The sequence below is a fragment of the Silene latifolia genome, chromosome X (genome assembly GCF_048544455.1).
Source record: "Silene latifolia isolate original U9 population chromosome X, ASM4854445v1, whole genome shotgun sequence".
Classification (NCBI taxonomy): Eukaryota; Viridiplantae; Streptophyta; class Magnoliopsida; order Caryophyllales; family Caryophyllaceae; genus Silene; species Silene latifolia.
Genome location: NC_133537.1, coordinates 324,177,939 through 324,201,638, shown reverse-complemented (window position 1 = coordinate 324,201,638; position 23,700 = coordinate 324,177,939). Strand labels below are relative to the sequence as shown.

Genomic DNA, 23,700 nt, shown 5'->3' with positions numbered 1-23,700 from the left:
CTTGGTGCGCAATTCAAGGCCCAAAAGACAAGTCCACGAGTTCATAGAAGTCAAGTAACAGCTCAAGCAGTCGATCGACCACCACATTCAGTCGATCGACCAACCCTCGGGTTACAGAGGCTACTGTTCACTGCCAAGCGGTCGATCGACCCCTCCCATCAGTCGATCGACCAAGATGCTATTCCAGACGGGAATTAAAAGACTGAGGAAACGCAAGCCCATGATGCTAGGTTTAGGAAATAAGAAGTTACGTTAATTGCTATATAACGTAACTTAGAAACATTCAGTTAGGTATCCAGTTTTATCTAATCTAGTCTTTAATCAAGTTTTATTCAGTAGTTTTACATTAAGTTTCACATACAGTTCTTTATAGTTATTTAGGGTTTGGGATTATTGTTGAGCATTGGATCTTTGGTTCTTATCAATCTTTCCTCTGCAAATTCGGTATTCATCTACCCTAATCTTAGTTTATTGCTTTATTTTATCATTAGTATAGAATTGGTAGCTAGATTCCCGCAACCAATTTTATCGTTCATGTTAATTGTTTACTTTATCGTTTCAAGCATGAATTCAGTAATCCTTATCGTTAATGTTATTGTTTTTACCCTTAGCATGAGTAGCTAAATAGTTTGTGCTAGGATGTAGGCGAGTTTTAGCATAGGCGGCAAAGTATTGAACACGGACTGATTCGCATGTCAGTCGATCGACTGACATTCTCGGTCGATCGACTGACCTCGTGAGGTTACCCTTCGTTTTAGTTGATTTTAATGTTGTATTTAACGGATCGAATGCATGCGACCAGTTAGATGCTTATTTTATGACTGACCCATTAGATCGAAAGATAGGGGAAGTTATTTGACCACCAATTAAAATGACTAAACTGTGCTGAGATCGAAAGATAGGTATAGTTTAGACCGTTTGTCACTTTTCAGGACGAGAGTCAGTATTAGTGATATTAGGGACCTATAGCGAGATCGAAAGATGCTATTTGTTAAGAGTGGACCGAGAGGACCTCTTGTTTCCCGCCTCACTTGTGTTCGATTTAGACCCGTTTAGTATGCTGCCGCCGAAGCTTTAATAAACCGATCATCCTAGTAACCCTTCTTTATCTGTTTAAGCCATCTTTTATTGTTTTTATTTATTCTTAGCTTTAGACCAAATCAACTCAAACCCCACTATTGTTACCTTAGACTGAACTTAGACAACTAGAATTTACATCTGCCTCCTTGTGGTTCGACCCTGTTACCACTAGCCTAGGTTAGTCTTAATAGGAAATTATAAATCTTATTTTTGGTGCTCACAACGACGGGTATCAACAACAATACGCCACCGCAGCCACGACAACAGCAACAACACCCCCGGCCGCTTCCACTACCGCAGCAAATACCACCACCGCACTACCTTTTCTTCTTCCTCCTCTATTTCTGGATCTTGGTTTTTTAATTTCAAATTTCGATTTTGATTTTTTTTTTTTAGATTTCATTTTAACAAAGTTGTTGGGTGGTAGTTTGGTGGGTCGTGGTGGTCAGAAGGTGACGGGGGAAGGGGTGAGGGTGGTCGTGGTTGGTATTGGTGGTGGTTACCGGTCGTTTTTTCTATTTTAGATATCGGTTTTTTTTAAGTTTCATATTATTTAATTTTATTTTTAAATTAAGGGTGGTTGTGGGTGTTGTTGGTGATATTGTCTGCGGTTTCTAAAGTTAGCGAATATGGGTTGTTGTTTGTTATTTAAAATCTGTTTTTTTTATTGTATTTTTTTCAAATCTATTGTTTTTCCAATTTTAGATATAGTTTTTTTTTTAAATTTTAGATTTTGGTTGGATTAAAGTTAATAAATTTTAGATTTTAGTATTTCTGACTAAAGTTACACTATTAACGAGTAAAGTTACACCCTTGAAACATTAGAGTTACATAAATTTGGACTAAGTTACATAAACTTGACTAAACTAAATAAATTTGAAATACTAAAGTTACAAAAATTTGGGTTAAAGTTATATAAACTTGGACTAAAGTTACAGTCGTAAAACTTTAAAGTTACATCAAAATGATTGGAAATTATATAATTTTTTTGGTAACTTTGAGACAAATTTAAATCATTAATAGTATAACTTTATTCCATGACAATATAACTTCAGTTCATGACGGTATAACTTCAGTCATTTCAAGTCATTTTTATATAAAAATTTGAATTATAATAACTTTTCAAACATATATTTTTTATATAACTTTAATGTTTAAAGAGTGTAACTTTAGCTATTAATAATATAACTTTAGTCGTATAGTCCATTTTATACATTATTTTGAGTTTATGTAACTCTAGTTTTTCTGGTTATAACTTTAGTCCGTGACGGTGTAACTTTAGTCCATAATAGTGTAACTTTAGTCCATAATAGTATAACTTTAGTCCTTTTTTAGAGAAATTTATATAATTTTAGTCTTAGTATAACTTTGGTCCCTGACAGTATAACTTTGGTCCATGACGGTGTAACTTTGGTAATTTAATATAAAAATTTGAATTATAAGCTCTTTTCAAACTTCTATTTTTCATTTAGTAGATTTAGGATTAAAAGCAACACATTATATGAGATCTATTTTAGTAGATCTATAATCAAAAGAAAAGGTTCTTATAAAAATAGAGATTTGAAAACCAAAATCTAAAATAAAAAAAATGTATGACAAGACAAGATTTGAGAAAATAAATAACAAAACGAAAAAAAATAACAAGACGAAAAAAATAACATATAGAATAAATAAAGACCAACAAAAATAACAAATAGAAAAACCGACCCCAAACATAAAAAATAAACACCATAAAAAAAAACCGGAAAAAAAACCCGGAAAAAACGAAAAAAAAAATACATCGTGGTGGTTGGGTAGGCGGCGGCGGTAGTGGTGGTGGTGGTAGTGGTGGTGGGTGGTGGGTGGTGGGTGGTGGTGTCGAGTAGGTTGGTGGTGGATGGTGATGAGGAAGAGATGAGTTTGAGATTTATTTGGTTTTTTGATTTATTTGGTTTTTTGGGGTTTGAGAGAGATGAGAGGATTATTTGGGTTTGGGTGAGATGAGAGGAGTGAAATGTGTGAGATGAGAGAGAGTGTTTGAGAGAAAAATTATACTATATAGTAGTAAATTAGGGAATAATTAGGGTTAGTATTTTTTTTTGGTACATAATTAGGGTTAGTATGAAAGAGTGTTTAATTAGCCTCTTAATGACCTCTTTTTGTTTTAATCTCTGCCACCCATTTTTTGAGATCCAATGGGTAGGATGGGGACTTAGGGACTCAAGTCATGTAAGAGGACTTTGATGATCCTTACTCTCTCTCTCTCTCTCTCTATATATATATATATATATATATATATATATATATATATATATATATATATATATATATATATATATATATATATATATATATATATATATATATATAGGATTGTTCAATTTCCTGGCCTATGAATGTCGATTATTTTTGAATTTGTGAATTTGTTGGGTAATTATCTATTTTGTTGATAATTTAGCTTAATTATTTTCCTGAATTTCGTTTATTTGTTTGCTTATTATTGGATTTTCTGAATTAGTTGCCTATATATTACGAATGTAGAAAAATGACTCGAACTTGGATGATACCGCGAATAACGGGACACCCAGCCGATACCCCAGCACACTACGTTAAGTCCTCTCGTTCATAGTCTGCCCCAACCCTGAGATAGGAACCACACGTAACCAATCAGAGGAGTGAGAACCCTACTGATACTGCCATAAAGCGATCTGGCGTGGTGTCAAAGAAAAAACAGACTCTGAGGCAGCAACAACCGTCGTGAAATAAATATCTGCCAATTTCTTCATAAGTTTGGGGGCAGCAATTTCACTAGGGTGACGTGAGGTCTAAAGGTCGACGTGGGGTGGTTGTTGGCAGCCAACGGTGGAAGAAAACCCAAGAACCCCGATGCCCTAATCGAAAACACCAATGCCCTAATTCCAAACACGGTCCTAAGACAGCCAACGGTCACCAACAAAGCCGACGAACACCGGCGAAGGGATGGCCGGTGTGAGACGGCAAGGATGATGATGGAGAAAGTGGCAGCCGTGAAGAAACGCCTGGAGAAGCCTGGTGATCGTGAAATCGCCCTAAACACCAATGCCCTAGTTCGTCCTATTGTTGTCGGTACGGTCTAGAGACGGCTTGTCTCTAAGGTTGGTGCTTCTATGGTTGGCCCGTCTTTATCTTCTTATTTTGATGGGCTTCAGTTCGGGGTGGGTGTGTCCGGTGGAGAGAGGCTATCTTGCATGCCTTGAACCGGCTCATTGAGGATCGGGGGGATCAGGTGGGGCTTTCTATGTTTCTGGTTGATTTCCAGAATGCGTTCAACCTTGTTGACCGTTCGACCATGCTTCAGGAGGTCCGCTGTCGGTGCCCGGCTCTCTCCCATTGGGTGGAGTTTTGTTATTCCAGCCCGGCCCGCCTTTTTTATGGGGAGAACTGCTTGTGGTCTTGTCAGGGTGTTCAGCAGGGTGATCCTTTGGGGCCTTTGCTTTTCGCGTTGGTTTTGCATCCCTTGGTTTGCAAGATCCGGGACACTTTTGACCTCACTTTGCAGGTATGGTACTTAGATGATGGCACCATTGTGGGAGATACTTTGGAGGTGGGGAAGGTGTTGGACTTGATTAGGTTGGATGGCCCTCGTTTTGGTTTACACCTAAATGTCTCCAAGACGGAGGTCTTTTGGCCTGCTGAGGACCCACAGAGCCGACTTCCGGGGGTTTTCCCCACTTTTATTTCTCGGCCATTGCGCGGTGTTACCGTACTGGGAAGACCTGTCAGTACTTGTCCTGGGTTTAGCAGTGAGATTGTGGCGACGAGAGTAACTAAGACCATTGAGCTGATGGACTTGGTTGCGAGGATTGAGGACCCGCAGTGTGAGTTGCTTCTTCTTCGAGCTTGTACTGGTATATCTAAGCTCTACTTCTCCCTTCGTACTTGCTCCCCTAGTGTTTTTGGGTCTGTCCATCTTCCTTTTGATGTCGCTCTGCGTTCTAGCTTGGAACATATTGTCACCGCGTCAGGGCCGGGTTTTGGGGATTGGCAGTGGCGCCTTGCTACATTCCCTTTTCATCTTGGTGGCCTTGGTGTTTATGCGGCCGGAGATGTTCTGTTCTATGCTTTTATTGCATCCCGCTTGCAGTCTGCTGGTTTGCAGGCTAAGCTCCTCGGCCGTTATGGCGTTGTAGCTGCTGGCCCTGCTTTTGATGATGCCGCACAGGTGTTTACTGCGACTACAGGTTCTGATATATTAGGTCACCCTAGTGAAATTTCTGCCCCCAAACTTATGAAAAAATTGGCAGATATTTATTTCACGACGGTTGCTGCTGCCTTAGAGTCTGTTTTTTCTTTGACACCACGCCAGATCGCTTTATGGCAGTCTCAGCAGGGTTCTCACTCCTCTGATTGGTTACGTGCGGTTCCTATCTCGGGGTTGGGGCAGACTATGAACGGGAGGACTTACCGTAGTGTCTTTGGGGTATCGGGGTGTCCCGTTATTCGCGGTATCTAGGCCCCGTCCGCTTGCTCTCGGGTTTTTCGAGGATGTTTTTGGGGACCACGCTGTTTCTTGTCTTACTGATCGTGGGCGTTAAACATCGGCATAACCTTGTCCGTGACACTCTTTTCGACATCTGCTATAGATCCGGTATTTCTGCGGGGAAGGAGGTTGATATCGGTTTGGTTGATGGGCATGGTGGCTCTCTTCGTCCTGCGGATTTATTGCTTTATTCTTGGGACGGGGGCGTGATGTGTGCGTCGACCCGACGGGTTCTTCACCTTTGACTCGGTGGGTTGGGTTGATTTTGTGCGGGCCGGGTTGTCGGCGATCTTTGCTCGGCGAAAGTGTGCTAAGTATGGGGATTTGTGCGCGGTAGCGGGTTATGGTTTCCTACCTTCCTCTTTCTCTTCACTTGGGGAGCTGGGTTCGGATGCTATTGCCTTGCTCAACCGGATCCAGAAATTCTCGGTATCTCAGGATGCGGGGGCTCGGGTGGCCGCTTACATTTTTACTAGACTTAGCTTTGCTATTGCTAAGGGTGTGGGAGCCCAGATTGTCTCTCGGCTCCCCACCAATTTCATGTAAACTTTTATTTCTATTTTAATGAAAGCTGCGCGCATCCCTTTATAATAAAATAATAATAATAATAATAATAACAATAATAATAATAAATGTAAATTGATAATCAGTACCAATATAATCACCATTTTTCATAATCAGTACCAACATAAAATTTAATTAATAAACAGTACCAACTTAAGTGCTCCGATCAATAAGTAGTACCAAATGGCCTGAAACTGCCACTTATACAATTATACTACCCTAAAATGACGAAATTACCCTTATTTTAACCTTTAACCCATCATCTTCCTCCTATTTCATTTCATTCAGGCCAAACTTACACGATACGCAATCCCTTCAGTTCGTCATCTCAAATATCCCTAATTTTCACTTCATCATTCTTCATCACCAGTTTTCGATTACCACCATTCCGACAAACCATCATCTTCAACCTTCAACCTCACGAAATCAAGTGCGGTATGATTCTTCATCTAACTATTGTAAATAATTACACGATTGTTTGATTATTGATCTACTGCAATAAAGTGATTATTGTTGTCTTTTTTCAACATCATTGTTGACCTTAATTTCTGTTACTCTTCATTATTAGTGTTTGATTTCCAGTTCTTTAAAAGTGTTTGATTATTCATCTACTTAATGATTAATTAATGTCTATGTAGGATGAACTATGACACGCCAATTAGACTTGATATTAGGATGCATTTTGGGGGGAAATTTAGATATGCCAAGCATAAAACTGAATATTTTGGAGGTTCTACTAATGTCACCCAGGGGGTTTACTCGAATCAATTGAGTTGGTTGTTTTTGGTTGATCTTGCAAGAAAAGTTGTCCCTAAAAATGTTCTACCAATTGTTTATTTTAGAAAGTTTGGTAAGAATCTCACTAGTGGTAAGACAGTGATATGTAAAGATGAGGACATGGATGAGGTCATCAAGTCCAGGGATAAATTTAATAGGATTGATTTATATGTTGAAATTTGGACCATGCCTTTAACTGCTGACACCTCCAAGATTCCCTCAATAAATTCCCAAAATCTGAACATTGACAAAGACCATAAAGTGTGTACAAATACTACCTCAACAAAAAATTCTCAACCACATTTAAAGCCCAAACCTGTTACTCCTACCAGAAAAAGCCCAAGAAACCATACTTCTCCTATAAAACTCAACTCACCCTCACCCACTCCCATACTCAGTGTCTTAAATGATAGTACCAATAAATGAACTCAATTAAGAAGGCAAATTGTTGGTGCAAAAGTCAGTAAGGTAGTGAAATCTGAGGGTGCTGGTTCTGTTAGAGAAACAAATATAAGTCTGAGGTCAAGGGATATACACTTGGGGAAGCCTGAAGCTGTTGTTGGAAAGGACAAGGGTAAGGCAAACACTGTAGAAAAGGGTAAGGGCAAAGCAAGGAAAGTAGACTTTGGCAAGGGTAAAGCTAAGGTAGTGGACTTTGAAGATGAGTTTGATGAGCTGTTTGACTATACTGGCCATGGTTTAGAGACCAGATCTACTGAGGCTGGTATATCCCTGGGTCCTAAGTCAAAGTTGAAGCCAAGGAGAAAGCCTAAGAAATTAAGTAAAGGTAAGGAAAAGATAGTAAAAGGTGATGAGGGTTTAGATGAGGATTTTGAGGTATCTGAAGAAGATTCAGAGGAGGAGCAATCAGATGTTGATTTCACTTTGGGAGAGGAAGATCTAAGGGCAGAAGAAGTGTTTATTCAACAAGATGAGGGATCATTGATAAATAAGGTTGATCAGTCTCTTAGCCTAGTTAGATTCAGAAGAGGTTTGGAGGTTGTGGAGCCAAGTATTGAGGAAGAAGCTAATATTGATGATGATGATGAACTAAGAAGCTTGAAAGGATCAGATGATGAAGCTGATGATTGTCCATCTTTTAATCCTGAGGTTGACTTCAAGGGGCAAATTGCTTTGCTAAGAGGCCAAAAGTTCCCTGACAAGCATGTACTGAAGAAAGCCTTAATACACCATGCAGTGCAAAACAGGTATGATTTCTACTATGAACACAATGGAAATAAGAGAATAACTACATATTGTAGAAATAAGTGTAAGTGTATTTGGAATCCCATAACTTCAAAATTTCCTGAGTGTACCTGTGGCTTTAAAAGAAAGTGCACATACACTGTTTATGCTACACCAATGGGTTCTGCTGGGAATTGGCAAATAAGGACCATAGACTTAGGTTATCATTGTGTTTTTAGGGGCATCAATAAAAAGGTCAATGCAGAGTACTTAGCTGAGAAGTACTTGGAGGATTGGAGGATAAATCCCAATTGGAAAATAAAAAACTGGCAGAAAAAAATTAAAAGGGATTTAGGGGTAGATGTTAAGTATGCTATGTGTTGGTTAGCAAGATCAAGAGCCAAACTGACCATCTATGGTGATTGTGCTCACCAATATGGGAGGGTGTGGGACTATGTTGGTGCTGTTATAAAGCATATACCTGGCTCCACAGCTATTGTTGCTGTTGATTCAATTGAGAGACCCCCACCCTTTTTTCAAAGAATGTACATATGTTTGAAACCTGTTAAGGATGGGTATTTGAATGGGTGTAGACCTATAATTGGGATAGATGGTTGCCACTTGAAGGGGGCTTACCCAGGGATATGTTTGGTGGCTGTTGGAATGGATGGGAACAACAACATATACCCAGTTGCTTGGGCGTTGTTGAGACCGAAAATGCTTTGCCACATGGACTTGGTTTCTAAATCTGCTTATGGAGGATTTGGGTAAAGTGGAAGGTTTAGGGATGACTATAATGTCAGACAGACAGAAGGGTATATTGGAGGCTTTCAATATTGCAACTCCTAAAGCAGATATCAGGTATTGTGTAAGATATATCTGGGCAAACTTCAAGCTCCAATTCACAGGAACAACATTCAAAGACTCATTTTGGAAGGCTACTAGAGCAGGTACAAAGGTATTGACTTCTACACTTTGCTTTCATGTAATTAGTTTGTTATAAACATTCCTTTCATCTAATTAGTTTGCCATATAAACAATGAACAATATCCATGACAATCTTTTTGCAGGCTGAGTTTGATTTTCAGATGCAAGGAATCAAATTTCTTAGTGATAGGGCATACACCTATTTGTCTCAGATTGGAGACCATCATTGGAGTAGGTATGCCTTCAACACCAACTGCAAGTCAAACATGTTACTAAATAACATGTGTGAAGTCTTTAATCATGTTTTAAGGGAGTGTAGAGACAAGCCAATATTAACTCAGATGGAGTGGATGAGACGGTATCTGATGAAGAGACACTATGAGAAGAGGGAAGGGGTGAGAACTTATGAAGGTAGGGTGATGCCTTATGTGGATAAGTTCTTAATATGGGCTCTTAAAGAAGCAGATTATTGTGATGTTTATGCTTCAAGTAATGAGAAATTTGAAGTTGAGTATATGAGCAAACAATATGTTGTTGATTTGACAGCACACACTTGTAGTTGTTTCCACTGGCAGTTGTGTGGCCTTCCATGCCAACATGCCATGGCTTCTATCAATCATCAAAGGGCTAACTATGAAGACTTTGTGGATGAGGCTTACACAAGAGAGAAGTACATGCAATGTTATGGCTTACCTATACCACCAATGCCTGATATAACTCAGTGGGAGAAGGTGGATCTTGCTGAGCCTTTACCACCGCCTATTAGAAAACTGCCAGGCAGACCAAGCCATAAAAAGAGGAGGAAGGAAGCTGGTGAGGGAACCAGTGGGCAGGTGCCTAAGAAGCCAAGGCTACAAAGGACATGTAGAAAATGTGGCCAGCTAGGGCACAATGTGAAAACATGCAAGAACTCAGAACAGGCTGCTTCTGTACAATCAACTAGACCAAACTCTGAATGGACACAAAGGTATAGAGCTCAAGTTGAAGCGAGAAAGGCAAAGAAACAGCATGATGCTGAGGTGCTTGCCATGATTGCTGGAGGAAGCCAAGCAAGTCAGCAGCAAAGCCAACCCAACATCAGCCAACCAAGTCAACCAAGTCAGCAACAAAATCAACCTCAGAGCCAGGCATTAAGGCAGAGAAAGGTCACCAAGAAGAGGGTCAACAAGAATTAGACAAGTTCTGATCTTTTAGTTCTAATCATTTAAATTTGTTACTATGTCATTTCATTTTGTACTGAACAAGAATTAGACAAGTTTGGAACAATGTTTCTGAAACAACTTTTTAATTTAGTTTGGTATTTGGACACATCAATGCCTCATGAGTATATGTCATTTCATTTAGTTCATGTTTTCCATTGAATAAAAACAAAATGATTGAAATAACCTTTTCCATTAATTGAAAAGAACCTTACACAAAATGGCTCATGAGTATATGTCATTCATGAGCTAACCTTACACCTTACATGAGGAACTAACTAATACTTAAACAACTTAGCCAACAATATCGCAACAACCACTAACAAAATGATTGAAACCATCTTACAAAAGAAGCTTTTTCCTGTTTTCTCATACAAAGGGAAAATTAAATCTCTTTCCAAATCCTTGATTTTGGACCTTAGTAATCCATTTTCAGCCTTAAAGCTTTCAACTTTCTCCACCAAGTGTTGATTCTCAGATTTCAACATGTCATTCTGACTTTGCAAGAGTTTCTTATCCAACATAAGGCCATTGATAACATTCTTCTGCCATTCACTCTGACTTTCGTCTACCCAATGCCAAAACTGACAATGACGAAACTTGCAGGCCATGAATCTTCTTCCAGGGTTTTCACAGGTCCATGATTTCAGTATAGCAACAGGTACACGACAATGGCATTTCAGGTTTTGGGGAAGATCCATAACCTGTTTCAGTCAATAGAAAAAGGGAGAGGAATGAATTAAAGTTTAATAGTGTAAATAATGGAGTAAAATAAATTCACAATAAAAAAGAAGGAGAGCATAAGAGAATAAGATGGACATAGAATAAAATAAGATAAGAAGAAAAGAAGAGTAAAACAGAAGGCAGCAAAAAAACGAGAGAGAAGCAAGCAAGCAAAAAAGGTAGAGATACATACCTTAAATGGTTAAAAGAGAGGAGGAAATGATAAAGAAGAAAGGAAGAAGTAAGGAAGGGAGAATGAAGCAGTAATGGAGGAGATGAGATGTTTAATAGCAAAAAGGGAGGGGTAGAATGGGAATAAAAATTTAGATAATTACGGGAATATTCAAATTCAAATTTTAAGTGGCAGTTTCAGGCCATTTGGTACTACTTAATGATCAGAGCACTTAAGTTGGTACTGTTTATTAATTAAATTTTATGTTGGTACTGATTATGAAAAATGGTGATTATATTGGTACTGATTATCAATTTACACTAATAATAAGGACGAATTGATAATAACCCCCTAATATGTTGCACATCTTTGAAATTACCCCCTAATAAAACGTTTTTACAAACTTACCACCTAATATGTCTGTTTTATTTTAATATTAACACTTTTTTTATTTTCCGGGGAGAGAAGATTTTTTAGGACAGTTTTACCCTTCCCTTATATGCCTTATCCTCTTCTAATCTATCTATACCATTTATTCCTCTTCTTTTGACCGTACTCTTACTTTTTCACTTTCAATAACTTGCAAAAATCCAAAATTGTACTCCAAAATCGTGTGGTTGCATTAGCATCATCTTCAATCTTGTAATACACGCATCATCTCTCCAGTAAGTTCTATTAATTTTTTGTTCAGTCATTATTTTTTAAACCCTAATTTCTGTATTTAATTTGTTTTTAATATTTCAATGTTGATGGCATATAGTTAATTACAATATTGTTAATTGTAGGAATGCATCCTGATTCACATGGTGTTAACCTAAGAATATATTATAATGGTAAATTTGAGGTTAAAAATGGTAAAACTGAGTATGTTGGCGGGGATTTAAATTTGCAGTATGCGGTGTCGATTAACAAGATAAATTTGGAGTTTTTGAGAAATGTAAGTCGTAATTTGATGGGTGATGATGTTGAGATGTGGTATAGATCACCTGGGTTTAATCTCACTGATGGTAAAAGGATGGTTTTTAGTGATTATGATGTTGTTAACCTATTGAAGTCAAAGGATAAACATTCAATAGTGTGCCTGTATTTAATTCATCCATCACTATCACTTTATGCAATTCTTCCACAAAATTTAAAACCTCCAACAACCAAATTGCTAAATATGGCCCCTATAAGTTCTCAAATAAAGGCCTTTCCTAGCCCTTTTAAAAAGCCCACAGAAAAGCTCAATATCACAGCTCCAAACAAGGTTGTCCCCTCCCCAAACCCAAATGCTCTTATTCTTAGAAGAAGCCCTAGAAAAACAACAGCCTCTTCTGTTACTGAAATTAAAGCACAACCTTCAAATTTTGTCGTATTTCAAGAGAAGTTACCTATTAAAAGGCATTTACACTTTGGTGAGAGTGGTGGTGGTGACTTATTAGGTAGGTTAGAGATCTGTGAAAAAAATGAGCAACTGAGTCAGGAAAAGAAGGGGAATAAAAAGGCTGATGCTAAAGCAGTAGTTGGGACCAAGTGCAGGAACAAGAAGAGGGCATCTCAGGAAGGGAAGAAGAAATCAGGAAAAAAAGCTTTATCCAGAAGGTTCATAAGAGGTGAGGGTTTAAGGCAGAAAAATATAGTGAGTGAAGAGTTAGATGATGAAGAAGAGTTTGAGTATAGTGATTCAGAAGAGAGTAACTTTGGTATAAGTGATATAGAATGGCAAGTTGGTGATGAGGATAACAATGTTGTTGAAGAATTGTTCAATGACAATAAGAGGAACTCCATTTTGGGATCTGTTGAGGATAGCCTAGGTTTGAATACCTCTAACCATCAACAAAAAGCAGGAGCAAGTCAATCAGTTCCACAACATATTTGGGGAATAGATGAGCTAGAAGTGAATGTGGATGCAGAAAAAGAGTATGAGTCAGATGATTTAAGAAGCTTGCAAGGTTCAGATGATGAGGTAGACCTTTATCCAACTTTTAATCCTGGTTTAGAATTTAAAAAACCTGTTGTTTTAAGTCAAGGTTTGAAATTTGCAAATGTGCAACTGTTTAGGACAGCTTTGATTAGGCATAGTGTTGAGAATGGGTATGACTTTTACTATAGTCATAATGAGGCTGGTAGGGTGAATGCATATTGCAGATTTAGATGCAAATGCCCTTGGAATAGTAAGAGATCCAGATTTCCTAAATGCAAATGTGAGGTGAAGAATGAGTGTGCCTTTAGGGTGTATGGAGTGAAGTTAGATGATGAAGATACCTTTCAAATTAAGACTTTAAACCTTAAGCATAATTGTCCAATGTCAAAATACAATAGAAAGGTGTCATCAGAGTACTTGGCAAATAGATATTTGGAGTTTTGGAGGACAAACGTTGACTGGAAGTTGAAGCACTTCCAAGAACATGTTTTAAAAGAGTTAAATGTACATGTCACATATTCTAAATGTTGGCTTGCTAGATCTAGGGCTAAGTTGGTTATCTATGGAAATGGTAGAGATCAATATGCTAGGATATGGGATTATGCTGTAGCATTAAAGAAATACAATCAAGGGTCTTCAGCATTTGTTGTTTGTGACAATATTGAGAGACCTCCAGTTATTTTCAAGAGGATTTACATATGTCTAGAAGCTTGTAAGAAGGGTTTTGTAGAGGGATGTAGGCCAATAATAGGGGTAGATGGCTGCCATTTAAAGGGTGCATATCCTGGAATGTGTCTAGTAGCTGTTGGAAAAGACGGGAACAACAATATCTACCCTGTGGCTTGGGCAGTGGTAGAAGTGGAAAATGCTGACACTTGGAAATGGTTTCTAGAGCTTCTCGTCGGTGATATTGGGAGTGAAGAAGGAGAAGGTTTAACCTTCATGTCTGATAGGCAAAAAGGTCTTATTGATGCCCTGAAGTATGTTGTGCCTAAGTCAGAAATTAGGTATTGTGTGAGACATATATGGGCAAATTTCAAGCTCAGCTTTGGAGGGCAATTGTTCAAGGAACATTTTTGGAAGGCTGGTAGAGCTACAACAAAGGTGAAACTACTTCTATTATGTACGTTTATTTAATCACTTTATTCCTAACAAGCTACTATTTTTAATCATGAAAAAACATCGTCTGTTAACTGTTAATTATAGGCTGAATTCACCTCACAAATGGAAGAAATTAAGTCTTTGTCAACTGAAGCATGGGCTTACTTGGATGCAATCCCAGCAAAGCATTGGTCAAGGCATGCATTTGCCACCCAAAGTAAGTCCAACATGCTCTTGAACAACCTTTGTGAGACTTTTAATGTTGTGTTAAAGGATGCAAGAGACAAGCCTATTTTAACACAAATGGAGTGGATGAGACGTTATGTCATGAAAAGACACTGTGAGAAGAGGGATGGGGTGTCTAAGTATGATGATATTTTGATGCCATATGCTACAAAATATTTAAAGTGGGCTGGAGATGAGTCAAGGTATGCAAAAGTTTCAGCAGCCTCTGATGTAAAGTTTGAAGTAGATTTACATGGAAGAAGTTGGTCAGTGAATCTGAAAGAGAGGACATGTGACTGCTATCATTGGGATTTAACTGGACTCCCATGCCCACATGTAATGGGAGTCATTTTAGACCAGCGTATGCATGTGCCTTACTTCGTTGATGAAGCTTATACTAAAAAGAAGTATTTCAAGGCATATGAGCCTGTTGTATCTCCAATGCCAGGAGTGCAACAATGGGAGAGAAGTGGGCTTCCTGAACCTCTGCCACCACCAATAAGGAAGATGCCGGGAAGGCCTAAATCAAAGAAGAGAAGGAGAGAAGCTGGTGAAGAAGAAAACAAGTATGTAAAAAGACCCAAGAGGTCAAATAAGTGTAGCAATTGTGGAAAACCTGGTCATTCTAAAAGGACTTGCAAAAACCCGTCAGCGCCACCAAAGACAAGAGATGTAGGTGGTAGACCTGAGAGTAATTCTGACTGGGCAAAGGAAGGAAGGATGAATGCTGCAAGAAGGAAGGCGCAGAAAGCAACATATGCTGCTGCACATCAACCAGCCTCCAACAGTCAAGCATATGCCTCAAGCTATCTACCAAATGAAGTCCCAACTCAGTCAAGTATGGTCATACCAGCATGGGCAAAGGAATAGAGTTCTATTTAAGGCCTTCATCATTATCTGTGTTTGTCTATTAAACTGAATGATATTAACAGCCTTTGTTTGCTTGTAATGTATGGACCATTTAAATTTCAGAATGTCAGTAGTTGTTATTTCAATTTGAACAAACTCAATTGTAATGTGTGCAACAAACTCAGTTCACGGAGTTGTTTGTTATCTCATTATCTGTGTTTCTATGGAACAATTTTAGGCTTAATTGATCATTTTCAACATTTTGTGAACACAATTTATCACATAAAATAGGTTCTTTCATTCCATTATGCAGAAAAGTACAATTTTAACCATACACAAACACACCAATTATTATCTAATACAACTTTGACTAAAAGTAAAACGAAAATGACAACACAAATTGGTTTTAGGAATTGTTTCAATACATATTGCCCAGTCCTAATTTCGTCATGCTCCTGCTTCTTAGGCTTCTCCTTTTCAAAGCCAAATTTCAACTCCTTCTCCCTTAACAGTTGGTTGATTATATTTCTTTGCCAATCAGTTTGGTTTTTATCAACCCAACAAAAGAAATTGCAACCACGAATTTGCTTGCTTGAGTCGAAATTGGAGCATGCTTGGAATCGTCTCCCAGGATTGTTGTTTGTCCAAGAGGTGAGTAAGGAGACTTGTTTACCACAAAAGCATAATGTAGGGTATTGATTTCTACTGTAGGAACTACAATTAGAGGAGGAAGACATTGTGGTATAAACTGAGAAAAGGAGGAAGAGAGAGAGAGAGAGAGAGAGAGAGAGAGAGATGAATGAAGATGAAGAAAGAAGAAGGGTGATTTTGAATACATGTTAGAAGGGTATAATGGTCAGATAACATCTTTTTTAGACGGAAAAGTACACGTTCATCTACTTTTGTCACCGGAATGCAGTTTTGGTGTCGATATTGAAATAAAAAAGACATATTAGGTGGTAAGTTTGTAAAAATGTTTTATTAGGGGGTAATTTCAAAGATGTGCAACATATTAGGGGGTTATTATCAATTCGTCCTAATAATAATAATAATTGTTCATCGGTAGGGATGACAATGGGTCGGGTTGGATCGGATTTTGTCAGATCCAAACCCGATCCACTTACTTATTGGATCACCGATCTATATCCAAACTCGATCAATATCCAAAATTTTAAAATCCATACCCGATCCATTATACTTTTTTTCAAATTCATACCCACCCAAAATCCATACCCGATCCACCATATAATCCAAAATCCAATTCGAAACTTGATTTACTATATAAAATGTTTATCTTATATGAAAAAAAATTGAAATTTCGAGCTTAATAAACCCTAAATTTTGAAAAATATTTGATTGGATCGGGTTCGGGTATGAATGGATCGGGTTTGGATATGGTTCGGATTTTCTAATAGTGGATTTGGACATGGGTTTTTAAGTAGTGGATCGATTACGGATTTTTAAAAGGTGGGTTTGGATTGAATTTTCTCCTCCAGTTCGATTCGGATTCAGTTCGCTTTGGGCCACAATTGCCATCTCTATTCATCGGGACTCATCGCCATTTTATTGTTCTACTACCTCTTTTATTTTATAAAGAAAACTATTAACTCTATTTTAATACACAAATTTTCATTATAGACGAGAGATATTCGCCTATAGTTATAGACGAGCCAAATATTCACCCACTTTAAGCATAAGACAAGCAACAAGTTGCATGGTAGACCCAAAAATGTCACCAATTTAAGCATATTTAACCGATCTTTTACTATAGACGGATATATCCGTCTATACTGAGATTAATTGATTTTAATATTATTTTTATTATCACGATTTCTTTAGCATTACAATTAAATTGTTAATTTAATATCATAAATAATACGGAGTACACCAAAAAAGAAAATTTTATAATTACAATGCATATATTGCACGTGATCTATACCGGTTACAATCTAGGGAGAATTTTTCTTTTGTTTTGTTAATGAGTGCAACTGTGCAAGGCTTAATATCATGCAGCTATCCTGGCACTTAAATGGGCCTTGGACGAGGGATACCTTCATGTTAGACTTGTTACGGATTGTCTTAACTTGGTTTTGCAGGCTGCGGGAGCGGAGAAGCCGATTGCATCTATCAACGGCATTATCCTTGATATTAAGTCTATTGCGTCTCATTTTCATTGTTGCTCTCTTAGTTTTTGTCCTAGGGGAGTGAATAGGATAGCTCATAATCTTGCTCAGGGAGCTCTTGTGTAAGCTATGCTATTTGTTGCTGTCAAAAAAAAAATAGAAAAAAAAAAATAAAAATAAATATCTGATTAGATTAAATCTTTAGATAAGATTAAGAGCCACAACCAAATACACTTTCTTTGACCAAAGTCCCCCCCGATCACACCATTTAACAAAACTACCAACACAACACTCACCTTCAGGCTTCATCTTCACTAATCTCTAATTAACCTTCTTCAAAACCCTTAAAAATGGCGGCACTCCTCACATTTTCCAGATAAATCTTCCACCATAAACATATTCATTATCGCGTTCAATTCTTCCGTACATCTGCTGCTGCAATTGATCCTAAACAAACCGGACTCTACGGTTTTTCTCACTTGAAAACTCCTCAAGGTTTTCAACGCTTTGTCGACGATGCAATCGCCAGGTTCATACATTCTTCCCTAACTAGGTTTGGTGCCCGGCTTCGCCCGGGCTACCTCTATTTACCGTTAAAATTTATTTTCAATGAACTAAACTATGTTGGAGTTGTCTAACTCACACGTTTACTATTTGTAATATATTTTTCTACGGCATATCTTGTAATTATGATGAAATGTAAAATTTATTTTCAAATTATGAGACACGTTCACTACCCCGCTATTAATATTATTACTTTCACGACATTCTTTCTTAATATCATTACGTTCACCACTCCCGTGGTTACTATTGTTTCTTTTACTAATTCCTCTATTTTTTTTCTTTTAAATTCATTATTCCCGTTAATTTTATTCGGCCTATATTTAAATAAATAAAATATTTCCTTGAGTCAATTGATTATTTAATTGTTCATACTTTTTCTCATTGTTACCATTGTTACTTTCACTACATTCGTTTTTACTTTCACTACTCCCACCATCATTATTATAACTGTCACTACTCCCACATTAATACCGTTAATTTTATTAATCTTGTTGCTGCTACTATTACTTTTATTACATTTAATTTAATGTATAATTTTATGATGATATTAATTAATTCCATAAGTGGGGCATGTTAATTTTAAGGAAAATCACTATATTCTTGTGTTTTCTAAATTTAATTACTTTAATTTAATGTAATTTCCATAAATATTCTTCATCAAGGCATCTTTATATTATACTTTTAACCAAAACTATATAATATTTACATTGAGGTCCCTTTATCAGGTCCATCACACGGTGCTATCGATTTAAACTATATAGTATAATTATTTTGTATAGATTTCTTTAATTATATTGAAGTCCCTTGGTTTCTGGAATTAATATATAGTATTGATTATTTGATTATTTTCGTTATATTACTTTTTATTAATTTAAATAATACTGTCATCAATTTGTCCTTGATTTTTGCTACATGCTCAATCTATTTCTCTAATAATTTCGAAAAGTACTTGTTTAATCTAATATTGTGATCAATTTGTTGCTGATTGATGTTAAGTTCATTCTATTTCTCGAATTGTTTTGTTATATACGTTGTTTAATGTAATACTGCGATCAATTTGTTGCTGACTGATGTTAAGTTCATCCTATTTCTCTAATTATTTCGTTGTTTAATCGAACATTGTGATAAATTTGTTGTTGATTGATGTTATGTTCATTCTATTTCCTTAATTGTTTCGTTAATTACATTGTTTAATGTAATACTGTGATCAATTCGCTACTGATTGATGTTATATGCTCATTCTATTTCTCTAACTATTTCGTTATATTACGTTGTTTAATGTAATACTATGAGCTAATATGTTACTGATTGATGTTATATGGTCACACTATTTCTCTACTTATTTTGTTAATATGTTGTTTAATTTAGTACTCTGATCAATTTGTTGCTGGTTGATGTTCTAAGTTCGTACATTTTCACTAAAGATTTCGCTATTAGAACTCGTTTGATCTAAATTTGTGACTCTTATTGATTGATGTTTCTGTAGGTCTGGTGAGCTAATTAATTACATTTCAAGTATGCCTTCTTCCGTCGAAGTTATTCGTGCTATGGACGAAATTTCCGACACCGTGAGTATTTTCGATGTAAATTAGGTTTCGTATGTGTTGTTTCGATTAGTTTTTGATTAATTAGTATTTTTGATTGGCTAGGTGTGTTCAGTGGTAGATTCGGCTGAGTTATGCAGAAACACCCATCCTGACAGGTAAGTTTTGATTGTTTTTCGGTTATTTGATTTCGATTTTAGTTTGGTTGCAAATGAATGAGGATCTCGGTTGTATTTGAATGTTGTTAGGGATCGATTTTTGGTGACAAGAAAAAGTCGTTAATTGTAAAACGTCATATAATAAAAGTTGGAGGGAGTAAAATCACAAGAATTAACGATTTTTTCTTGTCACCAAAAATCGATCATCTTCATCATCTGAATTCGGAACGATAATTTCCTCTTAACTCTTCTACAAATTTTGGCTCTTCTCCGTTGCTATTGTACAACGCCGGGATTAATGTCTTCAACATACACTCGGTGATTAGATTAGGATAGCGGAATATGGCCTCACCGAACTTTTCTGTATCCCTTATTTTCCCTCCGGGCATTAATAATTTTTTGTAAATTTTCTTCAAATTTGGCTTCTCTCCATCCTCCGATTCTTGGATAATTACTTCATCTGCCGATTTTTCAGAATATGGCAACACCAAATTTTTTTCCGCCTCTAATTTTGAAGCAGGTAACTCTTCATAATTTGATTCCGGAACGATAGTTTCGAATAATTCATCTTCAGAATCTGGTATTACCAAGCTTTCTTTGTCTTCAACTTCATAATCGTGGTCATCCGTGGAAAATATTCAATCTCAAATAATTGGAGAAAAGGATTGATAATTATTGAAAGGGAAGTTAATCATCCATTGAAGGATAATTATATACTCGTACAAGTGAAAATTGAAGAGGTAGATACAGAGTACTTTGCTTTGGAATTGAAAAAGTCATGTGAAAACTTTGAATTTAATAGCAAATTTATTGAGAAGTGTAAAACGTCTATCTTATAAAAAAAAAATTATGAAAGGCTTAAACGTCATATAATAAAAGTTGGAGGGAGTAATTACCTTAATAAGTGTGCAATTGAGTAAAACGTCATATAATAAAAGTTGGAGGGAGTACAATTACTACGTCATTAGACTTTAGACATTGAATATTTGTAAGGGCTTGCTTGGATTGAGGGTAAAAGGAGGGGAATGAATATGGGAGTAATAGTTAAGGTGCATTTTCCATGTTTGGCATGAGAGTAATTATTCACCTCCTGAATCTATTACCCTCATTAAAGGGTAATACATTACCCACCCACCCTCCCCCCTGGGTAATGATTAAGGGAGTAAAACATCTACACAGTAATTATTACCCTTATGCAACCTATCATCAATAAACTCATTACCCAAGTAATTAACTTCCCCGGTAATTATCACCCAATTAAAATTTACCCCCGAATTATTCCATGGATTCTAGGCAAGCCCTAAGTCCTAATTCTTGGTATCCTATCTGCCACCATTTCCCAATCCGTATTAGAAACAAATTATTTTGAACTCTTCAAGATTCCCTTTTATCTTTCCATTTGATATAAATGCTTCTTTTAATGTGTTAATATTTGTTGCTTTGTTTTGATAATATACATACCATATAGAAAAATTTGCCTCTATGTTTGTTTGACACCATATATCATAGCTGATGCCTGATGATCTTTCCCATCATTTGATGTCAAATTTTTCCCACCACTGGCGAGGTTTCGGTGTCATATGCGTGTATAAGTTTTTAGCTGTTCGTTTTTTAATCTTTATCTATTCATTCACTGGTTTAGTAGCGTTAGTAATCGGGTTATTGTCTAAAATTCTAACCCCATCAAAGAAGATGGTAGGTATATCACAATAATATTAGATAGTTTGTAATATATGTTCTAGAACCGTCTCACGTAAGTATTTGTGAAAGTCACAACTAAAGTTCGAGTTTGGTTTAGGACTTAGGGTGATATTGACGGGATTCAAAATGCCAATCTTGCTACACAAAAAATTAAATCCTAGACTCGCCCCTGGTGATAACAATGATGTTTTCTGAGAACATATTAACATTTCATCGTATGGCCCTTGTATTCACCTTGAGCTAGACTTTGGATTTTTGAATTACGCCAATCCTATGAGCTATACATTACGCAATCTCAAATGAGGAAGATGAGCTTGTAAATCACGACATATATGGTTTTATAACTCTATTAGCTTTTCTTTCAAACATTTAAACTCTAAAACCTTCTTGACACGAAGAGTACACACAGCTTTACTTTCATGATCATAAAAGCAGAAACACAAGAAACCCTCAAAGTCAATATTCATTAATCATAAATCATAATGCCAGATTATAAAGTACTCTCTCCGTCCCAATCATTTGTTTACCTTTGATTACAAATTTAAAATATCCCTCACAAAGAACATAAAAGTAAACAAATGAATGAGATAGAGCGAGTACTATCAACCACATTATAAGATGAAAAAGCACTCATAATTCCGTCAACACAACATATAATCGAATCAAAAATCAAGAATTTGATTTATTTAGCTCATCTACTGCCTAAAAGCAACTTTCTTCCTAATTAACAATCTCAATTCAAAGACCAGGTTTTTTCCCCCAAATAAAACTATGATCAAACAATCAAACAGTAAAATCAATGGTGTCAACTGACAACACGATATTTTACTCGTTTTTGGCCCCCTTTTACATCTTATTTAGTCTAATTTACACCTCGACTTAGTATTATTAGCTCGTATTAGTAGAATAAAAGCTTATTAACCATCTTGTTTTAAATAAAGATAAATTACCTGCTTTGTCGGGAATTGGTACTGTTTTCGATGTTTTATTTTTGTAAGTACCAATTGGAGCGAAGATCAAGCAGAAAAGCGGGTCAAGGATGAGCAAATTGGACGTGTGACTTATTAGGCCAAGAAAATTGCATTTGGGCTGTTCACGTGAAGCTCCATTATGATTTCAGCACTTGGGCCGCATTCTTGTTTCCGAGGTCAACTACATGGACTCACCATTATACCAATTGTTATGAGTGCTTTTGTTGGACATCATTTTTGGCCCCACCAAGAAGAACAAAACCAGGGAAATTAAAGTAGTGAGGGCTGCATTTTTTTGGGGGGACACAGGCAGAAGAAAAAGGAGAGCCGTCATTTGTTGGGGTAAGCAGAGCCGAAGACGAGGCAGAGAACAAGAGAGCCCCCATTTTCAGATTTTATTTTAGGGTTCTTTCGTTAGTTTTGCCCAAAAATACTCTCTTAAATTAGTATAGGAATAGATTAATTAGTGCCAAGATTTGATCTTTTGGGTTTTGTAAGAGCAATTCTACCTCATTTATGCACTTTTCTTTCCATTGTTGGTATAAATTTTTTCCCTCTTTCATTATTTGTTCTTGTTTTATCATTTATTGATTTCATAGACTTAATGTTTAATTTAATTAAAATTTTAATCTTTACTCCCTTGTTATGTTTAGTGTTATTGTTATTTGTTTAATTTGGTCTAGTTAATTTAGTTTACTAAAGTTTTAGTCTTTATTGCTCTTACCATGTTTAGTGTTAATTTATTTATGTTTAGTCATTAGATTAGTTAAAGTTTCAATCTTTATCACTTTATTTTATTTAATGTCATGTTTATAGTAATTATAAGTGTATTTAGTGTTAGATTAGTAATGATTAGTGAGTAGTATTTTCACTAGGATTCGATTTAACCCCGACATGTGTAATTTACTTGATTAAATCCCATATTAATTAGTTGTTGGGGTGTAGTAAAAGTTGATTAGGGGACTTGATTTGTCTTGGGCTTATTTGTGGTAAGTATTGACTCTTGACCGTTGTCCATTGGCGAGAGCCGATTAGGTTGGGAATCGGGTTACCATATTTAAGTTTAATTGCCAACCTAGGTTGAGACCGAGAGGGAGAACCAAGGGAGGGCACCCTTAATCTTATGTTTGAAATCAACCTTCGAGAGAAGGGGAGGGATGACCCGGAAACCGACGTGGGCTTAATGACCTTAGTCAATACTAGGCTACCGTTGCCGGGGAGATCAACGGATTGATATTAGTTTAGCTTTAGATTTGTTAGACTACGTATTTGTTACTTTTACTTGTTACTTGAAACTTGTTGCATGTTACTTAAGTGTTGCATTACTTGTTTTCTTGTGACTTGTCTCTTATTTGTCACTTCTTTGAGCATACATGACAATGTCTTGCATACGCGATCATTGTAGACCAAACCTTACTCATATTAACCGACCT

The 23,700-nt window shown here is 36.7% G+C and overlaps 1 protein-coding gene and 1 long non-coding RNA gene across 2 annotated transcripts; both read left to right on the top strand.

The window, feature by feature from the left end:
- The first annotated feature begins 8,900 nt into the window (after positions 1–8,900).
- LOC141620731 (uncharacterized) lies at positions 8,901–10,206 on the top strand. Its single transcript, XM_074437529.1, has 2 exons — positions 8,901–9,062; positions 9,175–10,206. Exons 1-2 carry the CDS (start codon positions 8,901–8,903, stop codon positions 10,204–10,206), a joined length of 1,194 nt encoding a protein of 397 aa, XP_074293630.1.
- A 7,382-nt stretch (positions 10,207–17,588) lies between these two features.
- Positions 17,589–22,865, top strand: LOC141618163 (uncharacterized). The gene is made up of 3 exons (XR_012531320.1): positions 17,589–17,858; positions 19,380–19,461; positions 19,543–22,865. It is a non-coding gene; the product is annotated as an uncharacterized LOC141618163 (long non-coding RNA).
- The last annotated feature ends 835 nt before the right edge of the window (positions 22,866–23,700 follow it).

Excerpts from the sequence above, each read along its gene's own strand:
- LOC141620731 (XM_074437529.1), top strand. The coding sequence starts at position 8,901 with ATGTCAGACAGACAGAAGGGTATATTGGAGGCTTTCAATATTGCAACT. Across the intron at positions 9,063-9,174 it reads CTACTAGAGCAGGTACAAAG|GCTGAGTTTGATTTTCAGAT; the intron begins GTATTGACTTCT and ends ATCTTTTTGCAG.